The sequence below is a fragment of the Lachnellula hyalina genome (genome assembly GCF_007821495.1).
Source record: "Lachnellula hyalina strain CBS 185.66 chromosome Unknown contig00193, whole genome shotgun sequence".
NCBI classification, from domain to species: domain Eukaryota; kingdom Fungi; phylum Ascomycota; class Leotiomycetes; order Helotiales; family Lachnaceae; genus Lachnellula; species Lachnellula hyalina.
This window is the reverse complement of record NW_022157307.1, coordinates 23,337-48,140: the sequence shown is the minus strand read 5'-3', so window position 1 is coordinate 48,140 and position 24,804 is coordinate 23,337. Positions and strand designations below refer to the sequence as shown.

General features: G+C 48.0%; 8 protein-coding genes and 1 non-coding gene across 9 annotated transcripts; 6 read left to right on the top strand and 3 right to left on the bottom strand.

The window, feature by feature from the left end:
* Nucleotides 1-325: 325 nt before the first annotated feature.
* HAS1 (ATP-dependent RNA helicase) lies at nt 326-2,258 on the top strand (the record flags this gene model as incomplete). Its single annotated transcript, XM_031152224.1, has 2 exons — nt 326-1,702; nt 1,755-2,258. 2 exons carry the CDS (start codon nt 326-328, stop codon nt 2,256-2,258), a joined length of 1,881 nt encoding a protein of 626 aa, XP_031002039.1.
* Nucleotides 2,259-3,012: 754 nt separating this feature from the next.
* Nucleotides 3,013-7,541, bottom strand: LHYA1_G007294 (uncharacterized protein; the record flags this gene model as incomplete). Its single annotated transcript, XM_031152223.1, has 2 exons — nt 3,013-7,214; nt 7,268-7,541. 2 exons carry the CDS (start codon nt 7,539-7,541, stop codon nt 3,013-3,015), a joined length of 4,476 nt encoding a protein of 1,491 aa, XP_031002038.1.
* An 827-nt stretch (nt 7,542-8,368) lies between these two features.
* Nucleotides 8,369-9,613, top strand: ppt1_1 (4-hydroxybenzoate polyprenyltransferase, mitochondrial; the record flags this gene model as incomplete). Its single annotated transcript, XM_031152222.1, has 1 exon — nt 8,369-9,613. One exon carries the CDS (start codon nt 8,369-8,371, stop codon nt 9,611-9,613), a length of 1,245 nt encoding a protein of 414 aa, XP_031002037.1.
* A 1,243-nt stretch (nt 9,614-10,856) lies between these two features.
* Nucleotides 10,857-11,416, top strand: NCE102 (Non-classical export protein; the record flags this gene model as incomplete). Its single annotated transcript, XM_031152221.1, has 2 exons — nt 10,857-11,159; nt 11,207-11,416. 2 exons carry the CDS (start codon nt 10,857-10,859, stop codon nt 11,414-11,416), a joined length of 513 nt encoding a protein of 170 aa, XP_031002036.1.
* A 798-nt stretch (nt 11,417-12,214) lies between these two features.
* On the bottom strand, nt 12,215-12,642 carry tam7 (Uncharacterized protein; the record flags this gene model as incomplete). The annotated part of the gene is made up of 2 exons (XM_031152220.1): nt 12,215-12,318; nt 12,420-12,642. 2 exons carry the CDS (start codon nt 12,640-12,642, stop codon nt 12,215-12,217), a joined length of 327 nt encoding a protein of 108 aa, XP_031002035.1.
* Nucleotides 12,643-12,992: 350 nt separating this feature from the next.
* Nucleotides 12,993-14,132, top strand: tif212 (putative eukaryotic translation initiation factor subunit beta; the record flags this gene model as incomplete). The annotated part of the gene is made up of 3 exons (XM_031152219.1): nt 12,993-13,200; nt 13,252-13,908; nt 13,963-14,132. The coding sequence occupies 3 exons, from the start codon at nt 12,993-12,995 to the stop codon at nt 14,130-14,132; spliced, it is 1,035 nt and encodes a 344-aa protein (XP_031002034.1).
* A 689-nt stretch (nt 14,133-14,821) lies between these two features.
* On the top strand, nt 14,822-16,196 carry LHYA1_G007289 (Uncharacterized protein; the record flags this gene model as incomplete). Its single annotated transcript, XM_031152218.1, has 5 exons — nt 14,822-14,840; nt 14,975-15,472; nt 15,531-15,880; nt 15,931-16,104; nt 16,152-16,196. The coding sequence occupies 5 exons, from the start codon at nt 14,822-14,824 to the stop codon at nt 16,194-16,196; spliced, it is 1,086 nt and encodes a 361-aa protein (XP_031002028.1).
* Nucleotides 16,197-16,571: 375 nt separating this feature from the next.
* Nucleotides 16,572-21,283, top strand: LHYA1_G007288 (uncharacterized protein; the record flags this gene model as incomplete). The annotated part of the gene is made up of 3 exons (XM_031152217.1): nt 16,572-16,862; nt 16,934-19,033; nt 19,388-21,283. 3 exons carry the CDS (start codon nt 16,572-16,574, stop codon nt 21,281-21,283), a joined length of 4,287 nt encoding a protein of 1,428 aa, XP_031002029.1.
* A 287-nt stretch (nt 21,284-21,570) lies between these two features.
* On the bottom strand, nt 21,571-21,670 carry LHYA1_G007287. Its single transcript has one exon. It is a non-coding gene; the product is annotated as a tRNA-His (tRNA).
* Nucleotides 21,671-24,804: the final 3,134 nt, after the last annotated feature.

Below are 24,804 nucleotides of genomic sequence, written 5' to 3'. Positions count from 1 at the left end.
CTCCCCGAGTCTGGAGTGTACGATGGAATAGCAGAAAATGTGCTTTGTACGGCGTATATCGGTTTCAAAAGAAAGCGACGCAAGAATAGACCGAGATGAGATTCCAGGAAAAAGTTACCTTGGTGTATGCCTTCCTAATACAAATGTTGTGAATCCGCTTCTAAACAGCCTCACATCAAGCAAGCGCGATTGATTTAGGGGTTAGATCACATGACTGATAAGGCTAGCGTCGTTCGCCTAGCTGATAGAAAAAAATATTCTACTGCAAGCATTGCAAGCCGAGATCTCAAGAATCAGGAAAGCAATTTAATCGCAAACCATCAAAATGGATTCCGCAGATTTGCATAGCAAAAAGCGCAAGAGAAAGCACGGTAGCTCTAAATCTGACCAGCCAGAAGCTACTATCTCCACCGACGATGTTGCAATCCCAGCGGTGAAAGCTTCGAAATCCAAGCACGACAAGTCGCACAAGAAGGCCAAGAAGGCCCAGGAATCTGATGAGGAGGAAGAAGAAGGAGCGACGACCTTGAAAACTTCAAAGGCGCATAAGAAAGCCAAGAAGGTTCCTAAATTAGAGGAAGAAGAGGACATTTCCAATGAAGAGATACCCAGCGACAATGAGAATGGAATGGAGGAAAATGAAGAAAATATGGCCGAGGTAGAGGACGAGGCAGATGAAGCCAATGGGGAGGCAGATTTAGACGAAGAAGCTATCCCAGGGGCCGGAGCATTGTCACTCCCTACCACTGCTGGTGAACAACCGAAGAAATTCTCCGATTTGAACCTTTCCGACAAGACCATGAAAGCTATTGCGGACATGAAGTTCGAAACAATGACAGAGATCCAACAGCGAGGCATACCACCATTGCTAGCAGGAAGAGATGTTTTGGGAGCGGCAAAGACTGGATCGGGAAAGACGTTGGCATTCTTGATCCCCGCGATTGAGATGCTCAGCGCACTGCGATTCAAGCCTCGAAATGGAACCGGTGTTATTGTTGTATCCCCCACAAGAGAACTCGCTCTACAAATCTTCGGTGTTGCAAGAGAGCTGATGACATACCATTCTCAAACTTACGGCATACTCATGGGAGGTGCTAATCGAAGAGCTGAGGCGGAGAAACTTGGAAAGGGTGTTAATCTTATCATCGCTACACCAGGTCGACTACTAGACCACTTGCAAAATACCCAAGGATTTGTTTTCAAGAATCTGAAAGCGTTGGTTATCGACGAGGCGGATCGGATATTGGAAATCGGATTCGAGGATGAAATGAGACAAATTGTGAAGATCCTACCAAAAGATGAGAGACAATCCATGTTGTTCTCCGCAACCCAAACCACGAAAGTTGAGGATCTGGCGCGGATATCGCTGCGTCCTGGTCCGCTATACGTCAACGTCGATCACCAAAAGGAACACAGTACCGTCGAAGGTCTAGAACAAGGTTACGTGGTCTGTGATTCAGACAAGCGATTTCTCCTCCTCTTCTCCTTCCTAAAGCGCAACCTGAAGAAGAAAATCATCGTCTTCTTCTCCAGTTGCAACTGCGTCAAATACCACGCCGAGCTGCTAAACTACATCGACCTCCCAGTTCTCGATCTCCACGGCAAGCAAAAGCAAGACAAACGCAGCAGGACTTTCTTCGAGTTCTGTAACGCGAAGCAAGGCGTCCTGGTCTGTACTGATGTTGCAGCAAGAGGTTTAGATGTAAGCCCCCCTTTTCAAGCTGTGTCTAAGCAAGTTTCTAACACTACAATAGATTCCAGACGTAGATTGGATTGTGCAATTTGATCCGCCAGATGATCCTCGCGACTACATCCACCGCGTTGGTCGTACCGCCCGCGGCGCCAACGGCAAGGGGCGTTCCCTCATGTTCCTCCAACCCTCCGAAGTAGGCTTCCTGTCGTACCTCAAAGAAGCCAAAGTCCCCATTGTCGAGTTCGACTTCCCCGCCAAGAAGATCGTAAACGTGCAGTCACAACTGGAGAAGCTCATCTCGCAAAACCACTATTTGAACCAGAGCGCAAAGAATGGATACAAGAGCTATATCCAAGCATATGCTAGTCATAGCTTGAGAACGATTTTCGATGTCAATAAGTTGGACCTGGTGAAGCTGGCCCGCAGCTTTGGCTTTTCGGCGCCGCCGAGGGTGGATTTGGTGCTGGGGGCTGGGTTGGGGAGGGATAAGAAGACGCCGGGGAGGAGGGCGTATGGGAGTCAACCAAAGCAGGGGGGGAGCTTTAAGAAGAGGGGTACTTATTAAGCAGTTGGATGATGGGCTTGTGATACCTTCCTTGCATTTGCATGCTGGCGTTATGTGAATCCTTACTGTATTTACACCTGGCGTATGAGGGCAAAAGAATGACAATTCAGTAACCGTCGCGAATCAATAGAGGCCCACGTACATGCATATGTTTTCAATGTGCCCTGACATAGCATACTCAAGCATTTCCCATCATCCTTCATTCTGGTCCAAATATCGATCATGCAAGGGCGTCGATGTCTTATATATTATTTTGTTACACTAGGTTGTTGGCAGGATCTTCGTGAGCTGAGCTGCTTGTTCCGGAGTTGTGGAAGAGAAGTGGGTGGGTATATGCAGTCAAAACAGGTAGTACCTGATGTGGAATCTTTTGCGAAGAATGGAAGTGGCAAGAGAAATACTATTAGTGCCCACAAGGAACGAGGAAAGGGCCAAGGTACAATATGTGAGACTTGTCTCTTGATTTGTTTATTTATTTATTTATTTGTCTACCTTATGCCGAGCAATTATTTAAGCCTGCATTCAAGCTATATTTGCAGGAAAGGCTATCCACTAAAATATATATTTACAAGCAATCCAGGAGAAGACCTGAATATCTTTTGAGACCGACCACTGTATCCGACCATGTATGTCCCAAGCTTTTGCTATACATTATTACAATAACAAATCATCCCTTTTGATACGCCAATTCCCTGGAAGCAACAAATGTAAAATCGAAGACGCAGGTTTTGTGCAGTCATTTTGGCATCAATAATCAATGAGCGGCATTCGTTGATGGCCTGCCTCGAGGTCTTCCTCGGCCTCTCACAGCGCGATTTGGTGCTCCTCTTCGTGCAAAAGATCCACCGCCCCGAATGGCCTTATATCCTGGTCGGACTGCTGGAATACTCGCATCAGAATCGGAAGAAGAGTCGTCGTTCAAAATGGGTCCTTGGGACTTGGGTTCCGGACGGTTGATTTCTGGCTCGTCCGATGTGTACCCTTCTGATTCTCCTTCAGATTCACTGTCTGGACTACTCAAACGCACAACCGTCGGTCCTTTCTTTACTGGCTGGGCAGGTTCTTGTAAGGCTGGAGTGCTAGTAATACCATCTGACAATGTGACGGGGCGCGAAGATGCTCTAACAGTGGACAGATTTGGAGTTCCATTGGATATTCCAGCTAGTTGCTTAGATTTTGGGGCAGCCAGCGTACTGGCTAGTTCGTTGGCTAATTCATCTGACAGACCAGCAGACAACCGTACTGTATGCTGTGGCACTCGTGGGTCTGGACTTCCGGCCGCGCTATTGGACAATTTTGCTGCACCAGAAGCTGCAGTCGGAGCTATTGAACTCACGCTGTTCGACCTCATTAGCCTGCTGATGTCGTATACCTGGTCATCCTCAGAACTGATTGGGCTTGGGCTCCTAAACGCGGGGATTGCAACCGACGGAGTACTGCGTCCAGTTGATGGGACAGGAATGGCAACTGAGAGCGTATTACGAGCACTTGGGGTGTTGCGTGCACTTGATGGACCGGGAGTTACCTTGATCGACTTGCGCGCCTTTGCCGCAACAATTTTGAGGCCCTTTCCTTTCGCAGCAAGTTTCTCCCTCAGCGAAAGCATCTTGGGCTTCGCTGTAGAATTCGCCATATCTGGTGACGGTGATCTAGCCTTTGCTTGCTTGGGCGGCCTGCCTCTGCGTTTTGGTGTATGCTTCTCAGTAGAACCTGCCTCTGCCAATTGAACACCGGGATGGTCTTTAGAAACGCGCCACTTAATGCCTTCGTCGCCATTTGTCTCTGTCTCGGTCGGCTTTGCGTTCTTCTTTGGGTAGAAATCCCCGTCCTCGTCATCCAGCAGACTTTTCTCTCCCTCAACCGGCTCACCAAAGAGGCTATCTGTTTCAGAATCGGCATCGCTGTTGCCTTCCGAGTCAGATGTAATGTCGATGATCTTCGTAGTATTGTCCTTGCTGGCTAAGCTTCGACGAGTCCTGGATTCCTCGGGCAGGGCAACTCCGGACTCTTCGGCTTCCTTACGTGCAAGCCAGGCTGACTTTCGAGGTCGGGGTTGGGGTTTGGGTACTGAAATAACAGGGGACCCGGTGCTCTTTCTCTTTCGCGGAACGGCTTGCTTCGGAGCCTTCGCTTCAGGATTGGCGAGACGATTCATCGCTTGAGCGGCGAGTTGCAAATCATCATCTAAATGATTAGCCCTAGGTCGAGGTTTGTGTTGAGAAACTGTTGAAGGACCCTCATCATCTTCGATAGGAACAGCCTCTTCACCCAAGTCGATATATACTTTAGATTTTACCGCACTGCGACGGGGTTTTCGCTGCGGACCATCACGAAGCAACACTGCATTAACCACATCGCTTTTGACAAGCGCAGCCTTCTTCGTTTTGGCAATCTTCCTCTGCTTCTTGGACGTGAAGAACTCCATATCTTCTGCATCATCACCATTTCCAGTTCCCTCGCCGAACCTTTTGCGCTTCCTTGTATTTTCCACGGGTTCGTATTGTGTGGGGATGAGATCTGAAAGCGCCAGGTTGGGATTTTGTACTGGGACTGACTGAGAGTCTTCGACAGACCCATTGGAGTTTGGGGGGTCATAAAGGATCTGATCAATGTCATTGCCTTGCCGTTGCTGATAATAGCCCATACCCATCATACGTGATTGGCCATTATGACCGAGCTCTGGGTATTCTCCATTATCGGCAAACATCGGAGCCACTGGGGCAAGTAGCCTGGATGGATAACCTGTGTTTTGGTTTTGGTTATTGAATGCATCGTTATCGTCAAGATCATAATGACCATCCATCCAGCTGTGAGAAGCATCAGGGTCATCCCCGTTAGTATGGCTTAGACCGCCATTCTCTGCCATAGCTGGATCTTGTTCGAAGAAACTGTCATAATGGCCGTTGGCATGCCCATTCGATGCTGATGTGAATCCTCCCGTATCGCGAAGAGCGGGATCGATATCATCCAAAATTTCCGGCGTCATGTTGCCGTTTGCTTCCGCTGGCGCTGCTAGGAATGGATCTTGCGGTACTTCCTCGAGATAGCTCTTATTGACGGTGTCTACGCGAGATTTATCTGCTTCGGCCTTTTCTTTCAACTTCTTCATTCTAGAGGTCTTTTGGGGACTCTCATCTTCGTCGCCGCGTAGCCAAATAAGGTTGGTTTTGGAGAAATCGACCAAGCTCTCAACGCTTCTGAAGTCTGCTACCTTTCGCGTGTCGTGGCCAAGAAGAGTGCCTTTTGGTTCGTAGGTCTTTTGGGTACCACCCTTTCTGCATTTCCCACAGGAACACATTTTCATGCATTTTGGGCACTGCCAGTCCTTGTCTTCCATGACGGTCTGGGGCATTAAGTCGAAAGCGCGCCACAATACCCCATAGCAATAAGCAAGGTTGCAGGTCGTACAGAAGGCAAGTTTCCAATTCCATTCGTGATGACAGCAGACATGACATGTGTGAGTCTTGTTCTTGATTGGTTGAAGTTTCCGTCTTGTGAACTTTGCCTTCTTCCGGTTCTTCGGACGACCGTTGTCATCGACTTCAGGCTCAACGTCTGACATACCTGGAGACGGATCCCGAACCACGGGCTTCGTGATATCTGTCCAAGGCCTGATCTTCAGCTGCTCCTGGCAAACTTCCGCGATAGCCTTCTTGCCGTATCTTTTTCTCGCCACCTCAATAGGTTGAGGAGATCTCTGGACATCAAAATGACCATCAGAATGTACGACTATATCACGCCATTTCTCGTAGTTCTCAAGCAGGACGGGCCATTTCCATTGTTCAACCCAATTCAGCCCGGAGATGCATGCGCACGAGCGCCCCATTGCGTAGCAGTCCATACAGATGTCGTAGGTATCTTCCTCCCCATTTGGCCCATGTTCGATGCAAGATTTGCAAGTGAGGAATCGATTGAAGATGTTGCATCTGCAGTACGAACATGTGACGTTAGAATCAAACTCCAGAAACTCCACGTCTGTCTCTTCCGGAAGCTTTGGCGAGAACATTTCGCTGACCAAAATCTCCGTGTATAAAGAGAATAAACGTCTAAAGTCGTCTAGCAATTGCTTTATCCGCCCATACTTCCACATCTTGGGTTCGATTGTGTCCCGCTGGAGAAGGTCATAGTACTTTACGAGAGTATAGTAAATGATCGCCTTGTTCTTGTATTGCTCATCTCGACAGACCATCCGACCACGTGGAAGAGCTTCATGAATTGCAAGCTCAAGGGTATCTACTGTTGTACGATTCCACGCTGCTTTCATGGTGCGAGTGCCTCGATTCCAGACTTGGTGCGGTGCAAGCGGTGGGATGAGGATTAGGTCTCCAGGTTTTTGTTCCACAACCCAAACATTGAAAGGGGCCTTTTTCCAAGCATTGATCTGTGCAAAATGTTTTTCAACCTCAATATCGTGACCGAGCATGGAGAGGAAGTGCTCAGAGACAAGTTCCCGTTCCTTCGTTTCAGTCATAAACCATATTGAGCTTCCTGCTTTCTCGCCATTTCGGTCTTCAGATGCCTCAACCATGATGTTGTGACCAAGACTTGCACACATCTCTCGGTGGGCAGGTGTGTAGGTACCTTCATGGCCAATATAACACATCATGTTGAGGGCTCGCATCTCAGGCGGGAGACTGCTCATCAAGTCACCTGCCGGAGCAACGCCCTTGCCATAGCGCATTTGACCATATTCGTTGGGTTCCCGGATTGCTCCATCACCACCCGTCCTCGCCTCAATACACTCGTTGAGATAATAGATCGAGTCGGGCAGTTCCTCCTGCAGCTTCTGGCCCCACATCTCTGGACAATCAATATCCTTCAGGTAAAGACGTTGCCGCTTTGGATCTCGATAGGTCGCTGAGCTGAACTGCTTGGTTAGCTGGCCCATAGATCGCAAGTAGTGGCCCATAGTCATGGGAATATCGACGCCATTCGTTAAATCGCGGACTTTCTCAGCTGTGAAATCATGGTCAGTACGCAGCTTGGTCTTATTTCGGAATACCCCTCACCTTTTGTACCCATGTTTTCCTCGAGCCAGTGACGGCTAAACAGCCATGGAGGCAGACTCTTTTCTGGCCAGTCTTCGATGACCAGAGGCTTGCCGCTCTGAATAACCACAGCAAGGACCAACGCCTCGAAACTCTGGATCGAATGCTCCTGTAACTTTTCGGTAGATAGTCTGGTAACATAATCGAAGTTGTCTGTATTCTCCACCAGCGCACCAAGATCTAGATCTGGCGAAATAGGCACAAATTGTGCTTGTGGGTGTGATGAGGGGGCCATTGTGAATGCGCCAGTTCAACTAGCTAGCTGTGATTTTGCAATTCGTTGTATGCGATCTCTAGATGTACAATGCCGCAAAAGCTGGCCAAGTAAATAGCAGCTAAGAGCGTATGAGGAGATGGATGCTCCGAGCAAAAGGTGGGCGTTGCGCTGAGGCTCAATAAAAACCAACCAGAGATTCATGAGGGGGATCGTGCTGAGTTGAGGGGAGTTGCGCTTCGATTCTGCCGTCGCAGCGCATCGGCGCACCGACTATGAAGGAAACATCACAGGTAGCCGGAGTAGATGCAGACTGGGAGAAGAGTTGGGGCTGGCCACAGTATAGACATGAAATACACGGGAAGCTGTACTGCTACCTAGTACCTATGCGAGCTATGCTATGCTACCCCAAAGGTGGAGAACTATCCGAGCTAGGCTCGCTAGCTTAGTCAAGCCTGCCTCGTCCTCGTCGTCCATAAATAAATTTGGAGTTCAAAACAAACTCACGGCGACATTTTGGGACTCAGACATGACGGAGTAAAAAAAAGAACGCAGCAGGAGGAAATTGCCCTCGTCGAATCTCTATCGCACTTTAACCCATTCCTTTGGTGAGTAGTTTATCTCTCAACCCTTAAACCGACAAATCTCAACCCCTTTTTATCCGATCCATGGAAATGATTGGAGTGGAGCCCAGCATTCGTATCTACTATGGGCCTATTGTTGTCTTATGTCGAAGCATACTTTCTCTATGTGTTAATCGGGAATCGCATAATACTCAAATGTAGCAGTCAGGAGACAAGAATAAAGCTAATTGTTGCAGATTTTCCCATTTTGGTGCTACCACTCTGATGTCTCTCATTGCCTTATTCAAGCTGCCTAGTAGCTGTAGACAGTCTGTTCTACGAAATGTTACCACACATTCCCAGGTGTCGTTAAGGACCGTATTCTACCATGGCGGAGCTTCTTCAATTTCCTACCGCCAATATAAGCCGTTGGTCGCTTCTCGAAGCCAGAGAACATTTCACCAATCCATCTCAAAGACTAAGGCTGTGGCACTAGATCAAGGTCATATTTCGGTATCCAAGCCAATTTCCGGACTTCAACCTCCGGCACCTTACCAGCCACCAACTACTGGTCTACTATCAGTCCTCCCATCTTCATGGGTCCCTTACGCTGAACTCGTCAGGCTTGACAAGCCGACTGGGACCTACTACCTCTTCTTTCCCTGTCTATTCTCGACACTACTTGCAGCACCTCTGGCTGTTCCAATTGCTTCACCTCTCTCAGTTGTTGGAACCTCTCTCCTTTTCTTCGGTGGTGCACTGATCATGCGTGGAGCTGGCTGTGCCATCAACGACCTCTGGGATCGCAACCTTGATCCACACGTTACACGAACACGGCTGCGACCCATTGCGCGAAGAGCAATAACTCCATTCAAAGCTCTTGCTTTCACAGGTGCCCAGCTCTTCACCGGTCTTGGGATACTTCTCCAGTTCCCGCTCGAGTGCTTCTTTTATGCCACACCGAGTCTGCTACTAGTAGCCTCTTATCCATTAGCGAAGAGAGTAACGCATTATCCTCAGTTTGTTCTCGGGTTGACGTTTTCTTGGGGTGCATTTATGGGATTTCCAGCTCTGGGGATCGATCTCTTGCAAAATAATGCAGCTCTGACTGCTGCGGCATTCCTTTACACTTCGAATATAGCGTGGACAGTCTTGTACGATATGATATACGCACACATGGATATCAAAGACGATGCAAAGGCTGGAATCAAAAGCATTGCCTTGAGACACGATAAGCAGACAAAGCAGATTTTGAGTGGTCTTGCTATCACTCAGATCGGCCTTTTGGCAGCGGCTGGTGTTGCAGCTGGAGCAGGACCTGTATTCTTTGTTGGCAGCTGCGGTGGTGCAGCTTTGACGCTGGCTGTAATGATCAAGAAGGTCAACTTGAAAAGTGTTAAGGATTGCTGGTGGTGGTTCGTCAATGGCTGTTGGATCACTGGAGGTGTGATCTCTGCTGGGCTTGGGGCGGAATACCTTGTTCAGTACTCACATAGGACGGATAGGGGAGTCGAAGCGAAGGTTGGATAAAACTGTTTAGATGACATTACTAGGGGTCCATTGCAACTCAATTCGAAATGAAAATTGAAAACGCAGCTTTAGCTTTCGATATCACGTAGCCAAGTCAAGTCTAGATTAAATGCAGCGAGCAGAATACTTGTTGGTTTTCAACTTCGGAAAGGATTTGGAGAGGTTTATGGTACTTGGAATAGTGTGTTGTGATAGCACAGATTATGCCAGGTACGGTACGGTACAGTAGTCCATCCACCCTTCCCGGCATTATTGAACGCCCAGACGCCCCACTTCGGCACTTGAAAGGGTCTAGAGGGGTCGTGATCATGCGGTCATCATAGCTAGAAAGTACCTAGGTACAGTATAGAGCTCGAGGAGCTACTCTCTACTGTACACGCTTTAAGTATCGCGTGTACCTTGACAAAGAATCTCGCCTTTGTACTTTCGTACGTAGAGAGTCTCGAGCCGAGATCTCCGACCTGAGCTCGCTCCAGCTTGATTCTGAGGCGATCCTGACGTATGCGGCTGAAGCTGCGAAATCGTCCAAGCTTTGGTGACAAGTGCACTGATGAATAAATACCTTAAGACGCTATGGAGTAGGCAGGTCAAACAAATGTGAAAAAGAGCATATACTCCGCAGAGAGAGCATGGAAGGAATGATGGGTAAATAAAGTACGACATACCATACCTTACGTAGGTACATCCAGGGATTCTTCAGTCGGCGTTTCTCACTTCATCACATTGGTTGCCGGGCGACACAATCCCCTGTCTGCCTTTCCCCTCCAACGTCTCACAGTAAATCTCACGGTATCCGACCCAACAATCGTATGTCCAAACAATTCCATGCAAACAAACAAGAAACTGTACTCGCACTACACTACTATTGAATTCTTACGTCCAACGCTTCTAGATCATATCATCAGCGCATCATCGGGTGTTTTACTCGAGCTTTTGCTGCCCGCTATTCAAGTTCCGGCTAAGCCTATGACGTTGTAGAGTCACGGTTCAGCGCCCCCACAAGCACAAACAAGCATCATCATCAATCATCTGGAGCGCTTCCTTCTCTCCCTTCAATCCCTTAAAAACACCCACACCCACACCCACACTCACCCCACCCAAGCATCCAAGTCCCCTTAATTCACTACCTACCTACCCCCTACAATACCCTCTAGGATAGATACCTTCAACAACAACAACATCCTCGCCGTCTCATCATACCACCAACAAGCAATCAGCTCACTTTTATACTCTCAACTACACCATGGCCAGCATTCCGCAGATCGCGCTCCGAGCGTGGACTTTCCTCTGGACTCTACTTACTCTGTCTTTGATTGGCAATGTCATTGCTGATGCCTTTTCCGGAAATCCGTCAGTAATCAATTATGCGATATTTGTCTCAACTTTCTGCATGCTTGTGGTTCTCTTCGGTATCGCGGGAATTTTCGTCGAAAGCTTGGCCATTCCAATTGCGGTTGCGGTCGCTGATGTTCTTGCTGCTCTCTTCTCGGTCATCGCTGGTATTGCCTTGGCCGCTGAGCTCCATGTACACAGCTGTGGCAACAAAGTGAGTTTGTTTCTTGACACAACACTTTTTGCATCATGCTAATCCAGTCGCAGCATTACCTCGCATCCAACCATCTAACCAATGGTTCTCACAATATGGGTAAGCGATGCCACGAGCTTCAAGCCAGTACCGCCTTCTACTGGTTCATGTTCGTCGGATTCGCTGGCTCGGCTGTCTTCGACCTTATAGGCTCAGGAGCCTCTCTTCCCAGACGTGGTGGCATGCGCAAAGGTGGGCCATCCATGTCCCAAGTCTAGAGAACCAACAGGTATGCGGTCCGATCTATCTATATGGCTGCTTATTCTGTCTGGATCGTTGGATTGGAAACTGACACTCATTAATAGGACTCGGGGTCTGATGCAGACATCTTGTCAATCAGTGAACGCTGAAGATCCACAGTACTGCATACAAAAAATGTCGTTCAAAAATACATACAATGAGCCAGGGACTTTTGTCAAAATCATGATTATGATCTAGGGCGGCTAGGCGTTGGATTATCACTATCGGAGGGCTCGCAAACAGCGATTGATGGGGTTTTGGAAACTACTTAATATGTATATATCTTGGGGGATCAAGTGATTGAATAAGAAATAATCATGAAATGTTAAAAGCTTGAGCAACATATAGTCCATTGTGACTTGAAACCCCTTGGTAATTGTAAACACTGGCAAATAAGATGCTAGATTCTTCTGATTGGATACTGGATAATGATTCAAAATCCGGAACTTTCAATGGTTTTCATATACTCCGTAGGATCCGTTCTAAAAGTTCTCGGATCATCTACGTATCCAATGGGGAACATTATACAATATGTTTTGTCAATCACTGCAGTGTAAGAGATATTGTACTCTCAAGTCTTATTTCATAATCTCCCCTGAACTCTATAAAATGAGTTGTGTCTTACGTACTGTACACTTATGTACTCTTCAAGTTGAAATGGGATGACTCTGTACACAACATGCCAGTATGCATTGCCCATCAACAAACGCCAGCCATGCTGCTCTCGAATAGTTCCTTCCCATGATCTCAGTATTTACTCAACCCGCACTTCCCCATCATAAAGAAGCAGCAGCCTCCACAGCTCCTGCAGCTTTGAAGGCCCCTTTGTTTGTAAACCTCACTTCTACCAAATACTTCCACGTCATAAACTTGGCCCAGCCTATAATTAGAAACCAATTAGCAAAAGTCACAGTATTGTATTAAGACCACTCTTCTTATCCATCCATAACCCAAACTCCCTTCATCTCGGGTTCCACTTACTCCAATAAGCAAACTTCCTCCCAAAGTATTTCCCAGCGTATGGCACAATGACCATCGTCAGCATCAATTCCAGCTGCTGCAAACTAGCCTCCCATTCTCTCTGCGCATCGGATTCCTCTTCCGAATCCAGATCGCTGCTTGCTATAGAAGAGGGCAGGGAATCGAGATCGTCTTGGGATTCGGGGGGTGCATCTTGGATGATGTACGAGTCGGATGTAGACATTATGGCGGGGAGGAAAACGCTACCGCAGGCAGAAGTGATACATTGAGTCTTTTGGAGATATCAGAGATGCGTGAGGAAGGGCCGCCAGAGTTGTGAAGATTCCGTAGAAATAGGGTATCAGTACGTACCAATACTCGGGCTGAAGCTATCCGAATTCGCAAAGCGGCCGAGTCACGTGCATTAATATTGACTCACAACCAGGCGAGTCACATTTATTGAAGGAGTATTTGTGCGGCGACATCTCTTCTTTGAAGAGACCTTACAACACAAGCACGCATTCCGAGAAAAAATTGGACTCATCCATAAAGACCTTCTATTTGGACGCGTCCACATCCCCACAAACCGCAATCATGGCGAGCGAAGTAAGATCTGTTTGCAGCCCCTCACCCCACAACGATCTTAACAATTTACTACAGGAAGTGCTCACCTCCGAGCGGAAACCACGCAAGTCGGTGGCATTCAGCGAAGGAACCACAGTTGTCGATGAGAACGGCGCAGTCACAATGAAGGAAGATGGTCACGATGACACCAAGGACACGGCGCTATCGCATTCCCCAAGTACGCCGCCACTCTCCCAGGCTTTAGGGGCATTTACTGACCCGTTCAAAGCCCTCAACGACGAACCCAAGAATGACGAGGATGACGTCGCCAATATGTTAAAGAGCATGAAGAAAAAGAAGAAGAAGACCAAGACGGAGGACGCTGATGCTGATGCTGAAGGTGGCGATGCCGAGGCTGCTGCGGCGGATGGCGGTTTAGACCTTTCAACGATGAAGAAAAAGAAGAAGAGCAAGAAGCCCAAGGAAGGTACCGAGGATGAATTCGCGGCCAAGCTTGCAGCTCTCGAAATTGAAGGCAACGAAGGCGAAGGTGAAGCTACACCAGCAGCGGCCACACCGGTTGAGGATGGCGATATGGAGAAGGGCACTGGGATCTGGGCACACGATGACACCAAGGCCATTAGTTACGAACTCCTGCTCTCCCGTTTCTTCACCCTGCTTGCACAAAAGAACCCAGATCACGCCTCGAGCGGCTCCCGAAGCTATAAGATCCCTCCTCCCCAGTGTCTGCGTGAAGGCAACAAGAAGACGATTTTCGCCAACATTGCTGAGATCTGCAAGCGCATGAAGCGAACCGACGAGCATGTCACTTCATACCTGTTTGCTGAGTTGGGTACGAGCGGTTCCGTTGATGGAAGCAGACGTCTAGTTATCAAGGGTCGATTCCAGCAGAAGCAAATTGAGAACGTGCTGAGGAGATATATCAGTAAGTCTTTACGGTTTCCGCCGCGGAGAGAGTGGATGCTAATCAGATAATCAGTGGAATATGTCACCTGCAAAACTTGCCGATCGCCAGATACTGAACTCAACAAAGGAGAAAACAGATTGTACTTCATCACCTGCAACTCTTGCGGTTCCCGACGAAGTGTTACTGCTATCAAGACCGGTTTCTCTGCCCAAGTTGGTAAGAGACGCAGACAGCAGGGTTAGATGGATTGGCATATTCCGGTCTTCATCTTGGTTTGGGCGGTTTGGGAGTCGTCTTTTCTTGCATTGGGCTTCTTGCAAAAATAAGCACAGTACATAAGAGCGTTATGTAGGAAATTTACTCTTGCGAATGGGATACCCCTTCTCTGCCCTGCTGTGATACCCTTCAAATACCGTATCTACACATAGAAGCTCCCACTCCGTTTATACCACCTGATCTTGCCATATAATGCCCTACTAATGTGCGCGGCGCCAAGTTCTAAGCGCCCTCAGAACTGGTATGCTTACAATCTGCAAAGACATGTTATTGGGCGGGGTATCTGATTGGCGCTCAAAAATAGACACAGCCCCGCCTTTTATGCGCCGCCCAGGCTGGGCTGCTGGGAGCTCTTCTGTTTGCGCGGAGCTATTTCTTTGTCCTTATTTTCCATTTCATCGCTTGATTGTGCGCTATTTATGATTGAAAGGGAAAGAAGGATTGACAAACTGAACTTTTTGCACGGAATTTGAAGGATATCTTGGGTAGCGAACACAGGTGGGCAGAGAAAGCTTTCGGGGAGTGCGGGGTCCACGAGGCTGACAAGTGCTATCAAGGTTGTATCGACCAGACCTTAAGATCAGAGTATTGGACTGCTCCGGATTCCTTTCACCTATCATATCTGCAATCACCCAGCCTGTGAACTACTATCACAATGTCCAACTATTATCCTCGTAAGTACCGCACGCAGCCTTGCCTAGAGAACCCTTTGCTAACCCTCCATCAACAGCTCCTCCAGGAGGAAACAATGGAGGTAAGCTTATAGTCCAGCTCTCATCTATCCACAGAGCTGATTGAAAATCCATAGCCCAGCAACAACACTATGCTCCTCCTCCCTCATCACCACCACCAACCCAAACCATGCATTCCCAAGCACAGTACTATCCACCCCCACCACAGCAGTCCTCCCCATCACAAGCAGGACAATACGCACCACCACCCCAAGCAACCCCGCCCCAGCAACAGCAATACGCACCTCCTCCACAGGGTTTCTCCCACCGCGCATCATACCAGCAGCCAGCCCCAGTAGCAGCCGCTTCAACCGCATATGAGCAACCGCCTCCATCGGGCGGACACGTTGGACACCACGAATCAGACTATCCCCCTGATAAACCCGCTCTCGACACTAGCCAAATCACGAATCTTGATCACGGAGCTCCGGCAGCTACTCATTTCGTAGGCGCGAGTACCACGCAGGATGATGTGGGGACGTTCAATGGAGGAAGCTATAGGATTAGCCATCGGGATACGAATAGTATATTGACCTTACAGTTGGCTATGGGTTGTCCCTTGACTGTTAAGCCTGGTAGGTCCCAGTACTTCCAAGTGAAGTTTTGATGAATTTGGGAGACTAATATATACAGGTGCCATGATCGCAATGACTCCAACTATAACGCTCAAAGGCACCGTAAAATTCTCCATGAAGAAGCTCATTGCCGGTGGAGAGATGGCCAACTCGACGTATACAGGCCCCGGAGAACTGCTCCTGGCTCCCGCGTCGCTGGGTGATATAACGAATATCCGCCTTGGAGGGTCAGAGCAGTGGAGCGTAGGACGGGATGCGTTTCTGGCGTGTACGCAGGGGGTGATCAAGGAATACAAGAGGCAGGGGATTGGAAAGGCGATGTTTAGTGGGGAGGGTTTGTTTGTGTATAAGATGAGTGGAAATGGGCTGCTTTGGATTACGAGTTTGGGGGCTATCATAAGGAAAGATGTAAGTTTGATGTTCGTTCCACTGGGTGAAGAATATTCTGATGAAAATAGCTTGCGGATGGAGAGAAATACATTGTTGACAATGGACACCTGGTGGCTTGGAACACTAAGTATATCCTTGAGCGAGTAGCTTCAGGGGGTATTATCTCGGGATTGTCTTCTGGAGAAGGCTTGGTGTGCAAGTTCACTGGACCAGGCACTGTGTTTATGCAGACGCGGAACCCTGTAAGTCTCTTTCAATCGAATCTGGGGTCTTTTACTAATTTTAGCAGGTTGCATTTGGGCAGTGGATGTCTGCTCATGCTACAGTTGCATAAAAGGATAGTATTTACGGCCTCGGTATTTATCGTTTAAGTATGGTTACTCTTCTCTCACCGATTTGGATTAGGCAATTCGCAGCGTAGGTAGTTTTCAATAAAAGAACCTTTCTCTTCTCATGCCACGCTTCTTCGTTCCTTCCTCTCAACGTTGTCGGATTGACGAGTTTCCATGACTTTTCAGTCGCGCTTTCCTTCCCCTTTCTTAATAAGCGATCACTCTAGCTCGGTGTACATAATGCAACCAACACACCTTCTCTTTCCCTCTCTCAACAACAAGACATAGCGCAGCATTATCCATACTTGCTCCTATCCACCACTCCGTGGACCAGCTTTTGGAAGAATCCTTTCACGGAACCTTATTTGTATATCTTCATGAGCGAAGGGCCCTACATAAGCGACGCTGAATTGGCAGAAGCAGAGGCTAGGTTGGCAGAAGCAAAGGCCACACTGGAAGAAGCACAATTGCTGTTAATAGACGATCTCGTAGGGTACTTGACTCGGAGATTTTGGCTAGAAGAGCGAGAACACGCATCTCGAGAACGATTAAACCGTGACAGTCGAACTCCGCGGCAACTTGGTGCTCCAGATAGAGGAACACGGCTGGAAGCTCGATGGGCGCATAGCAATCTCATTACCACGATCGCAGGAGGATTCGGGTGCAATGTACGTCCCATAAAAGGTTCTGCAGGACGAGAGCTGATCTAGAACCATAGTTCACATCTCTCAGATAACAGCAGCGCAGCCTCTCCATAGCGAGCTTACCAGCACTTGGGGATCCTGGATCAGATACATCATCGTCAAAGACATCAGAAAAAGCTTCTCGTCTTGGAAGTCTGTTTTCCGGTGGCGATCCTAAATCCATCGAACGACCAACTCCAGCTGGACGTTACCTGGATCAATCAATTTATACAGCCCAATTCGATATGCCGACCAAGATCGAGAATCGCCCAGCTTGGGCAGCACCCCAGGCAGCACCATACAAATCCATCAAGAAGGCACTCAAACCATCGCGGAATCAGACGCCTTCTCGAGTTACTCTGCGTACTGCTAAGCCAAAGCCTGGAGAATCTAGCAAAACTGCCACTACAATTCGCATCGCTGTTGATGACCCGATGACTGTCAGTCTGCGGAAGCATGCCACGAAGCATCCCAACGCTTTATCTGGCCCTCGTAGAGTCTTGACCCCTGTAACAATAAGACACCCCAATACAGTTTCACCTCGCGCTCACAGAGTCTTGACGCCAATAACAATCAACCAGCCCAGTACTCGCAGGCAAACAAAAACTTTGTCCGAAGATTCTGACGGTGGACAAATTGATGAATTGGAAAGGAAATCCTTGTCCAATAACGCCGGCGACGAAAACCTAGAAGACAGGATCCGGTCAGCTTTGAGCACACCTCTAATTATTGGCAAGACAAACACACCAGGAAGCATTAAGTCCGTCAGATGGGATCCTGCAATCATATCCTGCGGTCCCAGCTCACCAGTTCCAACTGCCAAGGTCGAGAGTAGTAGATTGGCCCAGTCACAACCACAATCACAACCTGTTTTATTGCCTCCTGATCGTAGAGATGTATCTAAAGATTTCATCCTGGAAAGCCTAGCACGATTGAAGAAACGAGACAAAGATACTCTTCGGAAGATTATTGAGAAGCTCAAGGAGATAGATAGTTCGGATGAGCTCAATGACGAGCCCGACTCAGCGGAAGAAGATAGCGGGCCTGCATCAGACTACAACCTGGCGCCAGTTGCTGAAGCTATGCCTGGTCGAAGATACGCTACGCTTAAAGCTCAACAGGCCCAGCAGAAAGCACGCGCAAATCTAGGGAGGGCAACACTTACAGTTCCAAGAAGACGCCCTCATGCTCAAGTGGATAACGCTTTTCCACAGAGAAATCCACAAGAACCTACTTGGGTTAACATCTTCAATCCGCCACCACATTCAGCATTGCCCCATGATTTTCCTGCTTTCCCAGAACCTGCTCCAAATATTTTGCCGCCAAGTTTCACACAGCCACCCCCAGAGTATCATCCAACTCTTCGATTGCCACCTGAACCATCCAACAATTTCTGGAATGAGGGCATCACGGGTCACCAGATGCCGCTTCCCAATAGGTTGCCAAATGGACCGTTCGCTCTTCCGGCCCATCTAATGGATCCCCCTCAGCCTGTATGGCCCCCAATGCCAACCCCCCCATCATGTAGTATGGAGAATCTTCCGCAGTTTGGGTATTGGGTCAATCCATTTGGTTTTCAGACTCAGCAGTCCCCGTTTCAACCTCCCCCTAATTCAGCCACAAGCCGCGCTCCTCCAACCATCTCTCGTCGTCAATTCAAACCCAAGGGTGGCAGAGGTCCCTTAATTGACGTTGGGCCAGAGTTCTTACCTTCTGAAGAAGGATCGGGCCGCGAGGCTCGTGCTATTGAGGCAGGTTGGGCCAAGTCCTTGTTGGCCAAATTTCAAGAGAAATACCCACGGACTGGAAAAGTCAAGGAAGGACCCTCGGTTCCAGGCAAGATGCGTGAAGCTGCAGCAATTCAGCAGCGTCTTGAGTTCATACTATACCATGAGAAGGAGAGAAGTGCTGAACAGCGCTCAAGTGGTGGAGAATCTTCATGCTACGAGGTTGTAACGGGTGACAAGATTGCTTTATCGGACAATGAAAAACCGGTCAAGGACAAGGATAATGTTTCGAGCGAAGAATATGTGTTTGTGCGTGACGGGAGAAAACCTATGGCACAGTATGCGACAGGCATTCGGAAGGAAGACCCAGAAAATGGCCTAGATGAGTCGTCGGATTCTTTCAGCCTTGATCCTGAGCTTTCGTGTGCAGTATGAGTACTACTTTGATGGGGAAGTTAGCAATAATTATCAGGTTCCGTGTATACATATAAGTATAGGAACTGTTTGGGAAGAGAGCATTGGTATACGAGCTTTACATACAACACTCGAGTTTTGTTTTTATCATTGTAGCCGTGGCGTAGGAATTAAATTGAATTGGAATTTTGAATCTCAAGAAAGGGTTACAGTACTTGTACTTGTACTTATACTTGACTCCTGAGTCTATTTCGGGACAAACCCTAAAGCGGCCGCACGGGGATGTACCTGCATTAAAGCGCGTCAACCTCCTCGAAGTTCACGGTCCAAGTTCTCAAAACCCAAGCATGCCAATAACCCTCATCTTAGCCATCGCCATTGAACCTTCTTACAATGGCGACTCCCGGAAAGCACCTCGTGGCGACTCCTCCAGTCTCAACGCCCTTCTCTAACCACCCCTCACATCCCCGCTCCGTCGTTCCTTCCCCACAAACAGTCAAGAAATCACCCGCGAACCCCAACTTTTACAGCTACGGCGTTGGTGTTGGGTATGATAGCCCAAGCGTAGCCATGGCATTAGGCGGGCTAGGACTGGAAGGGATGGGGATAGGAATGGGGAGCGGCAGAGCAGACGAAGACGAACGGCGGCGCAGACTTGGTACCGTGATGGAGATACTACAAGACAACAAAGGCCGCCTGAGCGAAGCCGGTATGGAGAGACTGGCGCGGCGCGTTGGGTTTGAATGTCTCTGGGAAACGCACATGGGCAACGGCGGAGGGAGGACCCTGATCATCGCCGGCTCAGCCCTAGCTCTCGACATCGATTTCACAAACAACGCGGTTAAGAAAGTGGCGCTGTCGTTTCCGGAGTCTTCGGAAGCTGTTACGAGGCATTCGGAAAAGGCGGGCGATATATTGTTGCGGGATCTGCAGTTTGGGCCGGGGGAGAGCCCGTTGACGAAGATGCTGGATCGGTTTGCGGGGAATCTGGAGAGGTTGGCGCAGCTGGATAAGTTGAGTGTTATACCGGGGTTGAATTGTCATGAGGCGATTGCTGGGATTTATGAGAGTTTGGAGAGGTTGCATGTTTGGGAGGTAGAGAGGTTGAAGGAACAGGCGGATATGGCTGGGAAGGATAGTGCCTTTCTTGAGAGGACGGCTTTGTGCACGAAGAGTGGGAAGCCGGCTATGCATACGAGAGATAGACTTGGACTGAGTATCGATTATTGGCAAGATAAACGGCAAGTCGCAGGGAAGGCGCCCAAGCTGGAACAACAGAAGACTTGGTCACTCTTGGTTGAGTGTGCTCCTTTGCCTGCTATGGTGTTTCCGCCGCTACGAGTATCGCAGAATTGGATATCTACAGACATTCAGAAGGTCAATCCTCCTGTCGAAGACGCCATGTTTCTCGACGGACCCATATTAGATTGGTTGGAGCCTGACAATACCCTGCTTCCGTCTTCAGTGTCCGCCAAGCCGGATGCAATGGAGGGTATTGAACAAGCTTCGAACCAGAAGGTCCCAGAAGTCATGTTTGTCGCCAAGTTTGATCCTCCTTTGATTGTGCCAATGGGGCTTGCAATGCAAATCTACGACTCTACAAGCGCAGCTTTAGATATGTCTCAATTGAGTACATTCGATGGCCTCCTGTTTCCTCATGGGCCAAATGAACCTACCGAGCCGTCGGAAGCACGAACTATCAAAACAGAGACTGATATCCCAGTATTTGATAAGAACGGAGAAAAATCTACACAGACTCATACGAATACTCTATTGATTGATAAGATCGATTATGGGCGAAATCTAACAGATCTTCCCTTTTCTCATCCGAGGCAACTGGTTGAGATGTTACCTGCGCTTCGACAATATGCGTTCCTTTCGACCGTTCTTCAGAAGACATTCGGACCGAATTCGAAATCTCCCTCGAAAGAAAAAAGTCCTACGAAAAGTAAGAAAGACGAGTTTGCGGATTTCATGGCTCGGATATCGACTCCAAATAGAAGCTTTCGGATGGATGTCCATCTAACAACCCAGCCTCTTCTGAAACTACGGCTTGCTTTCCCGTTCAAGAGGAGAGTAGCAGATGTGACTTTTGAGATAAAGCTTAACGGGGTCGTGGAGGTAGCATCGCAGAATTTGTTCAATGAGGACAAGAATCCGGGCGAGGCGAATGGGCTGAAAGCTGCTGATTTAGGGAGGATGTTGGAGATTACAGAAGACTTGGGAATCTGGGCTGAATTTGTGAAAAGGCGTTTGGAAGGATAAAAATATACCCATAGCATTTGATTATATTGACATTTGACTAAAACAACAGAGACTAAAATATCCTAAAAGGATTGATTCTTGGTTAAAAACTACCTAGGTCTCTTACTTTTATTGACCGCACCGCGTTCCACATTCGCTTAATAATTGGTCTATATATCGCGCTCAAGTGCGGGGTACATACCCCCGCTAATGAGGCAAGCAAAAATTGGCAAAAAAATATTAATAACATTAATGGAGTCGAACCATCTATGTTTTCAATCCAGATGATTAGATCTGGCTGCCATTACTGGCGGTGCTGGGAATCGAACCCAGATTGAAACGGGTCAGCATGAATAATCCTAAGAAGGAGCACCACAACGTCACGTGCTACCATTACACCACACCACCTTGTGGGTTGTTTTGTTGCTTAGATGTGCTATTTTGATCTATACAGGTAATAGGCTCAGATGGGTGCGGTGTGAGACGAAGGTGTGGTGGTGTAATGCTAATCTTATACCACACCACCCCTGTGCAATCGGTAATAAAATTTCACGTAGCTGAGCGGGCTCGGCGGGGTAAAAAAATATTTCTTATGCGCTATTTTTCTCTTCTTCTAATTCTAAAGTTTATTTCTAATACACGTATTATCTATCCTCTTTATGTTTTCCTATTGGTAATTCAGTATCTGAAATACGAATGTAATCATTTGTCCTTTGGTTCTGTGAGCACCTTCTACCTCATGACTGATGACTTGTCTTAGAGATGTCGCAGAACCAAACCACTCCTTTTATCAACGCGCAGCGCCTCCTAGGCAGGGTATGCGCCAAATCGAGGTCTTTATTATTCTTGTAGGTAATATCGAATAGTCTGGATTGGAGATTGTAAGCAATAGGTCCCGGTCCATGATCCTGGCGCGCAGTCTTCGTGTTCGGCGCAACTAAGGTAAAAAGACAGAAGATAATAAGTTCGATTTTCAAGGTATATTCAAAGGATTAATCATAAATGTCGGATTGCAGAAAAGTATATCGATCTACTAGCTAAGTATCTCATCCTATAACATCGTTCCACCTCTATTATATAAACGTGGTTCTTGGATTTCGTACCTTGTGCTATTTTGAACCACTTGCGCACATTTGAATATGGTGGAGCACTATTGAAACCCCTGCTAAAAGGAACTGAAATCTGTAATGTAGTAAGCTCTCCTGTCTGCCAAACTTCATCATCTGTATACTAGTTGCCAGTTGTATATATATCACATACCTCTTTCGTTTTCGTTAAATTTATTTGCCCTATTGTATAGCACAGCCCTTTTCTTTTCTAGTATCTTGGATTACCATTCTTTTGCTCTGCTTGATTTATGCTTGTAACGAATTGTGTTATCTTTCTTTTCTTTAAAGCTGCTTCTAGGGTGAATTTTATCTTGATTAGGAGGTTCAGGTTCAAATGTCTCTTGAATAGGAGCAAAGTTTCGTGACTCGCTTAACGTTAGGAGGTGGACTCAGCCTCGCCGTCTTAATCTTGCGTGTAATTCAATTGCATCCTGACGCCTCAACATCGACACTCGACAATTTCTAACACTCCCATATCATACTCACTGTCTCGGATCCTACAACTCTCTCCTGTCACTTTTCTACATTGCTACCTCTATTTACCGCGTTCGGCGCCCTTTCCTATTGCCTTCGCCGCTCCCTATGCCGCCATGAATTGGACAGGAGGCCGGCTACAGCGGGCCTCTGGTCCAGCAGATATTGGAACTACTCGACAGAAACAACACTTTGCAAAAGCCAAAGCTAACATCTTGAAAACAAATCTGCAGAAGGCGAATCTCTTCAATGGGTTTAAGATAACTCCCACCAAGGAGCAGTTTTCCGATGGGTTACAGGAACACATCCACAAAAGACCACTGTGGTCCACGAGACGGCTTGCTGAAATTGCTACGTTTCAAGACCGCGACGTAAGAGCAAGCACAGATCCCAAGAGACGCGCGACCGGCCAGCAAGCCATCCCAGAAGTCGGCGGCGAGAGGAAGATCGAGCCTCGCAATGGAGCTTTCAACAGCAATAGATACCGTGGGAGACAGCCTAAGGCCCATAAACGGAGATCTGACGATAATGGAAATAGGAGCATTCGCCAAGTAGTGAACGAAGCTCAAGACCAATCTCGATCCCCTCGATTGTACTTAACGAACAGCAAACAAGATTCTAGACGTACCTCGCAATTCTCATCCTATGTCGATGACTCTCCTCACTGCGCACCATCAGTACCAATAAAGAAAGAGCTAGCTCTTGATGAAGATCTCTACGATGCAACGCCGCCCCCGCGTCACGGCAAACAAAACCGCCAGATTACAGAGCAGGTATCGGATCCTGAAAATCAAGGAGTATCTGATACGGAGGAAGCATTGATATTAAAGAGACGCAGATTGATGCTGAAGAGCGACTGGATTGGGGTTGGGTTCCAAAGACCACCTAAGCATACATTTGTCGCCGTGGGACAGCAGGACAAAGTTGCCAAACGCAGGAGAATAACGGATGGCAATCATGCGCGATATAATAGCAGACAGGCCATCATTACCTCTCCATTCTTGAAGAGAAATCGGGCACCCTTGATCGAGCCAGAGAGCGCACGCCGGTCCCCAAGAGCGAACCTTGGGAGGGCTGATGTAAGAATATCTATTGGAGGAAAAGAGGTCCCACCAGGCATCAGTTCGAGTTCAGTGCACAGCAAGGAGATTCATCATCAGCGTAGAGTTTCAGTTGACAGACCTGAGACCAGTTCATCGGATGTCATGCTTCTGGATAATAAAGATGGTATTTTCTGTGGCATTGATTCTCACAGACGCTTGGAGACCAGAGAAGTGAAGTGTTATGATGCCGTTGGAGGAGAATATTATTCGTTGTATAATCATCCTGGTCTACCTGTTCACCACCATCCCATGAACGAAGCCCGTTTCAGCACGTTGCCCCAATATTCGGGTTCTCAGCATCATCGAAGCCAAGATACGAAGGATCGCCGTGTCACTAGGCGCGTATCAAGTACGAACGAAAAAGAAAGCACTCACTCCCAAGACCGACGACACAGCCAGCGAAGTCTTACATCTAGTATGGTTGGTTCTCCAAGGGGTTCGAAGAGAACGTATTCTGAGGATGTCGAGTCCAGACGCCCGGGAACCACCAGAAAAAGTACCCCAATATACACATCTTCTGTATCACTACACCACCCGAAGCCTCAGACTTCGAGGGTTCCTTCTATCCTTCGATCTGTTACCACGGATATTAATGAAAGCACCGTCGCGCAAATTGGGCGAGAAAAGCCCATTGTTCCAAGTTCTCAAGTTCTCGACAACGAGGCATGGGAGAATTGGTTAGCACCTTTACTGGCTGGTAGTAGTGAAGTGGACTATGAGCAGATGGATACAAATCAGTTAACCTCAATCAGCCCTGGAATAAGCGCAGCTCCAACCTACAGGTATGCGGATGAAAGAACACACTCGGATGTTGACCAAGAGGTGAAAAACCTTGAAAGTCCGGAACCTTATAAGG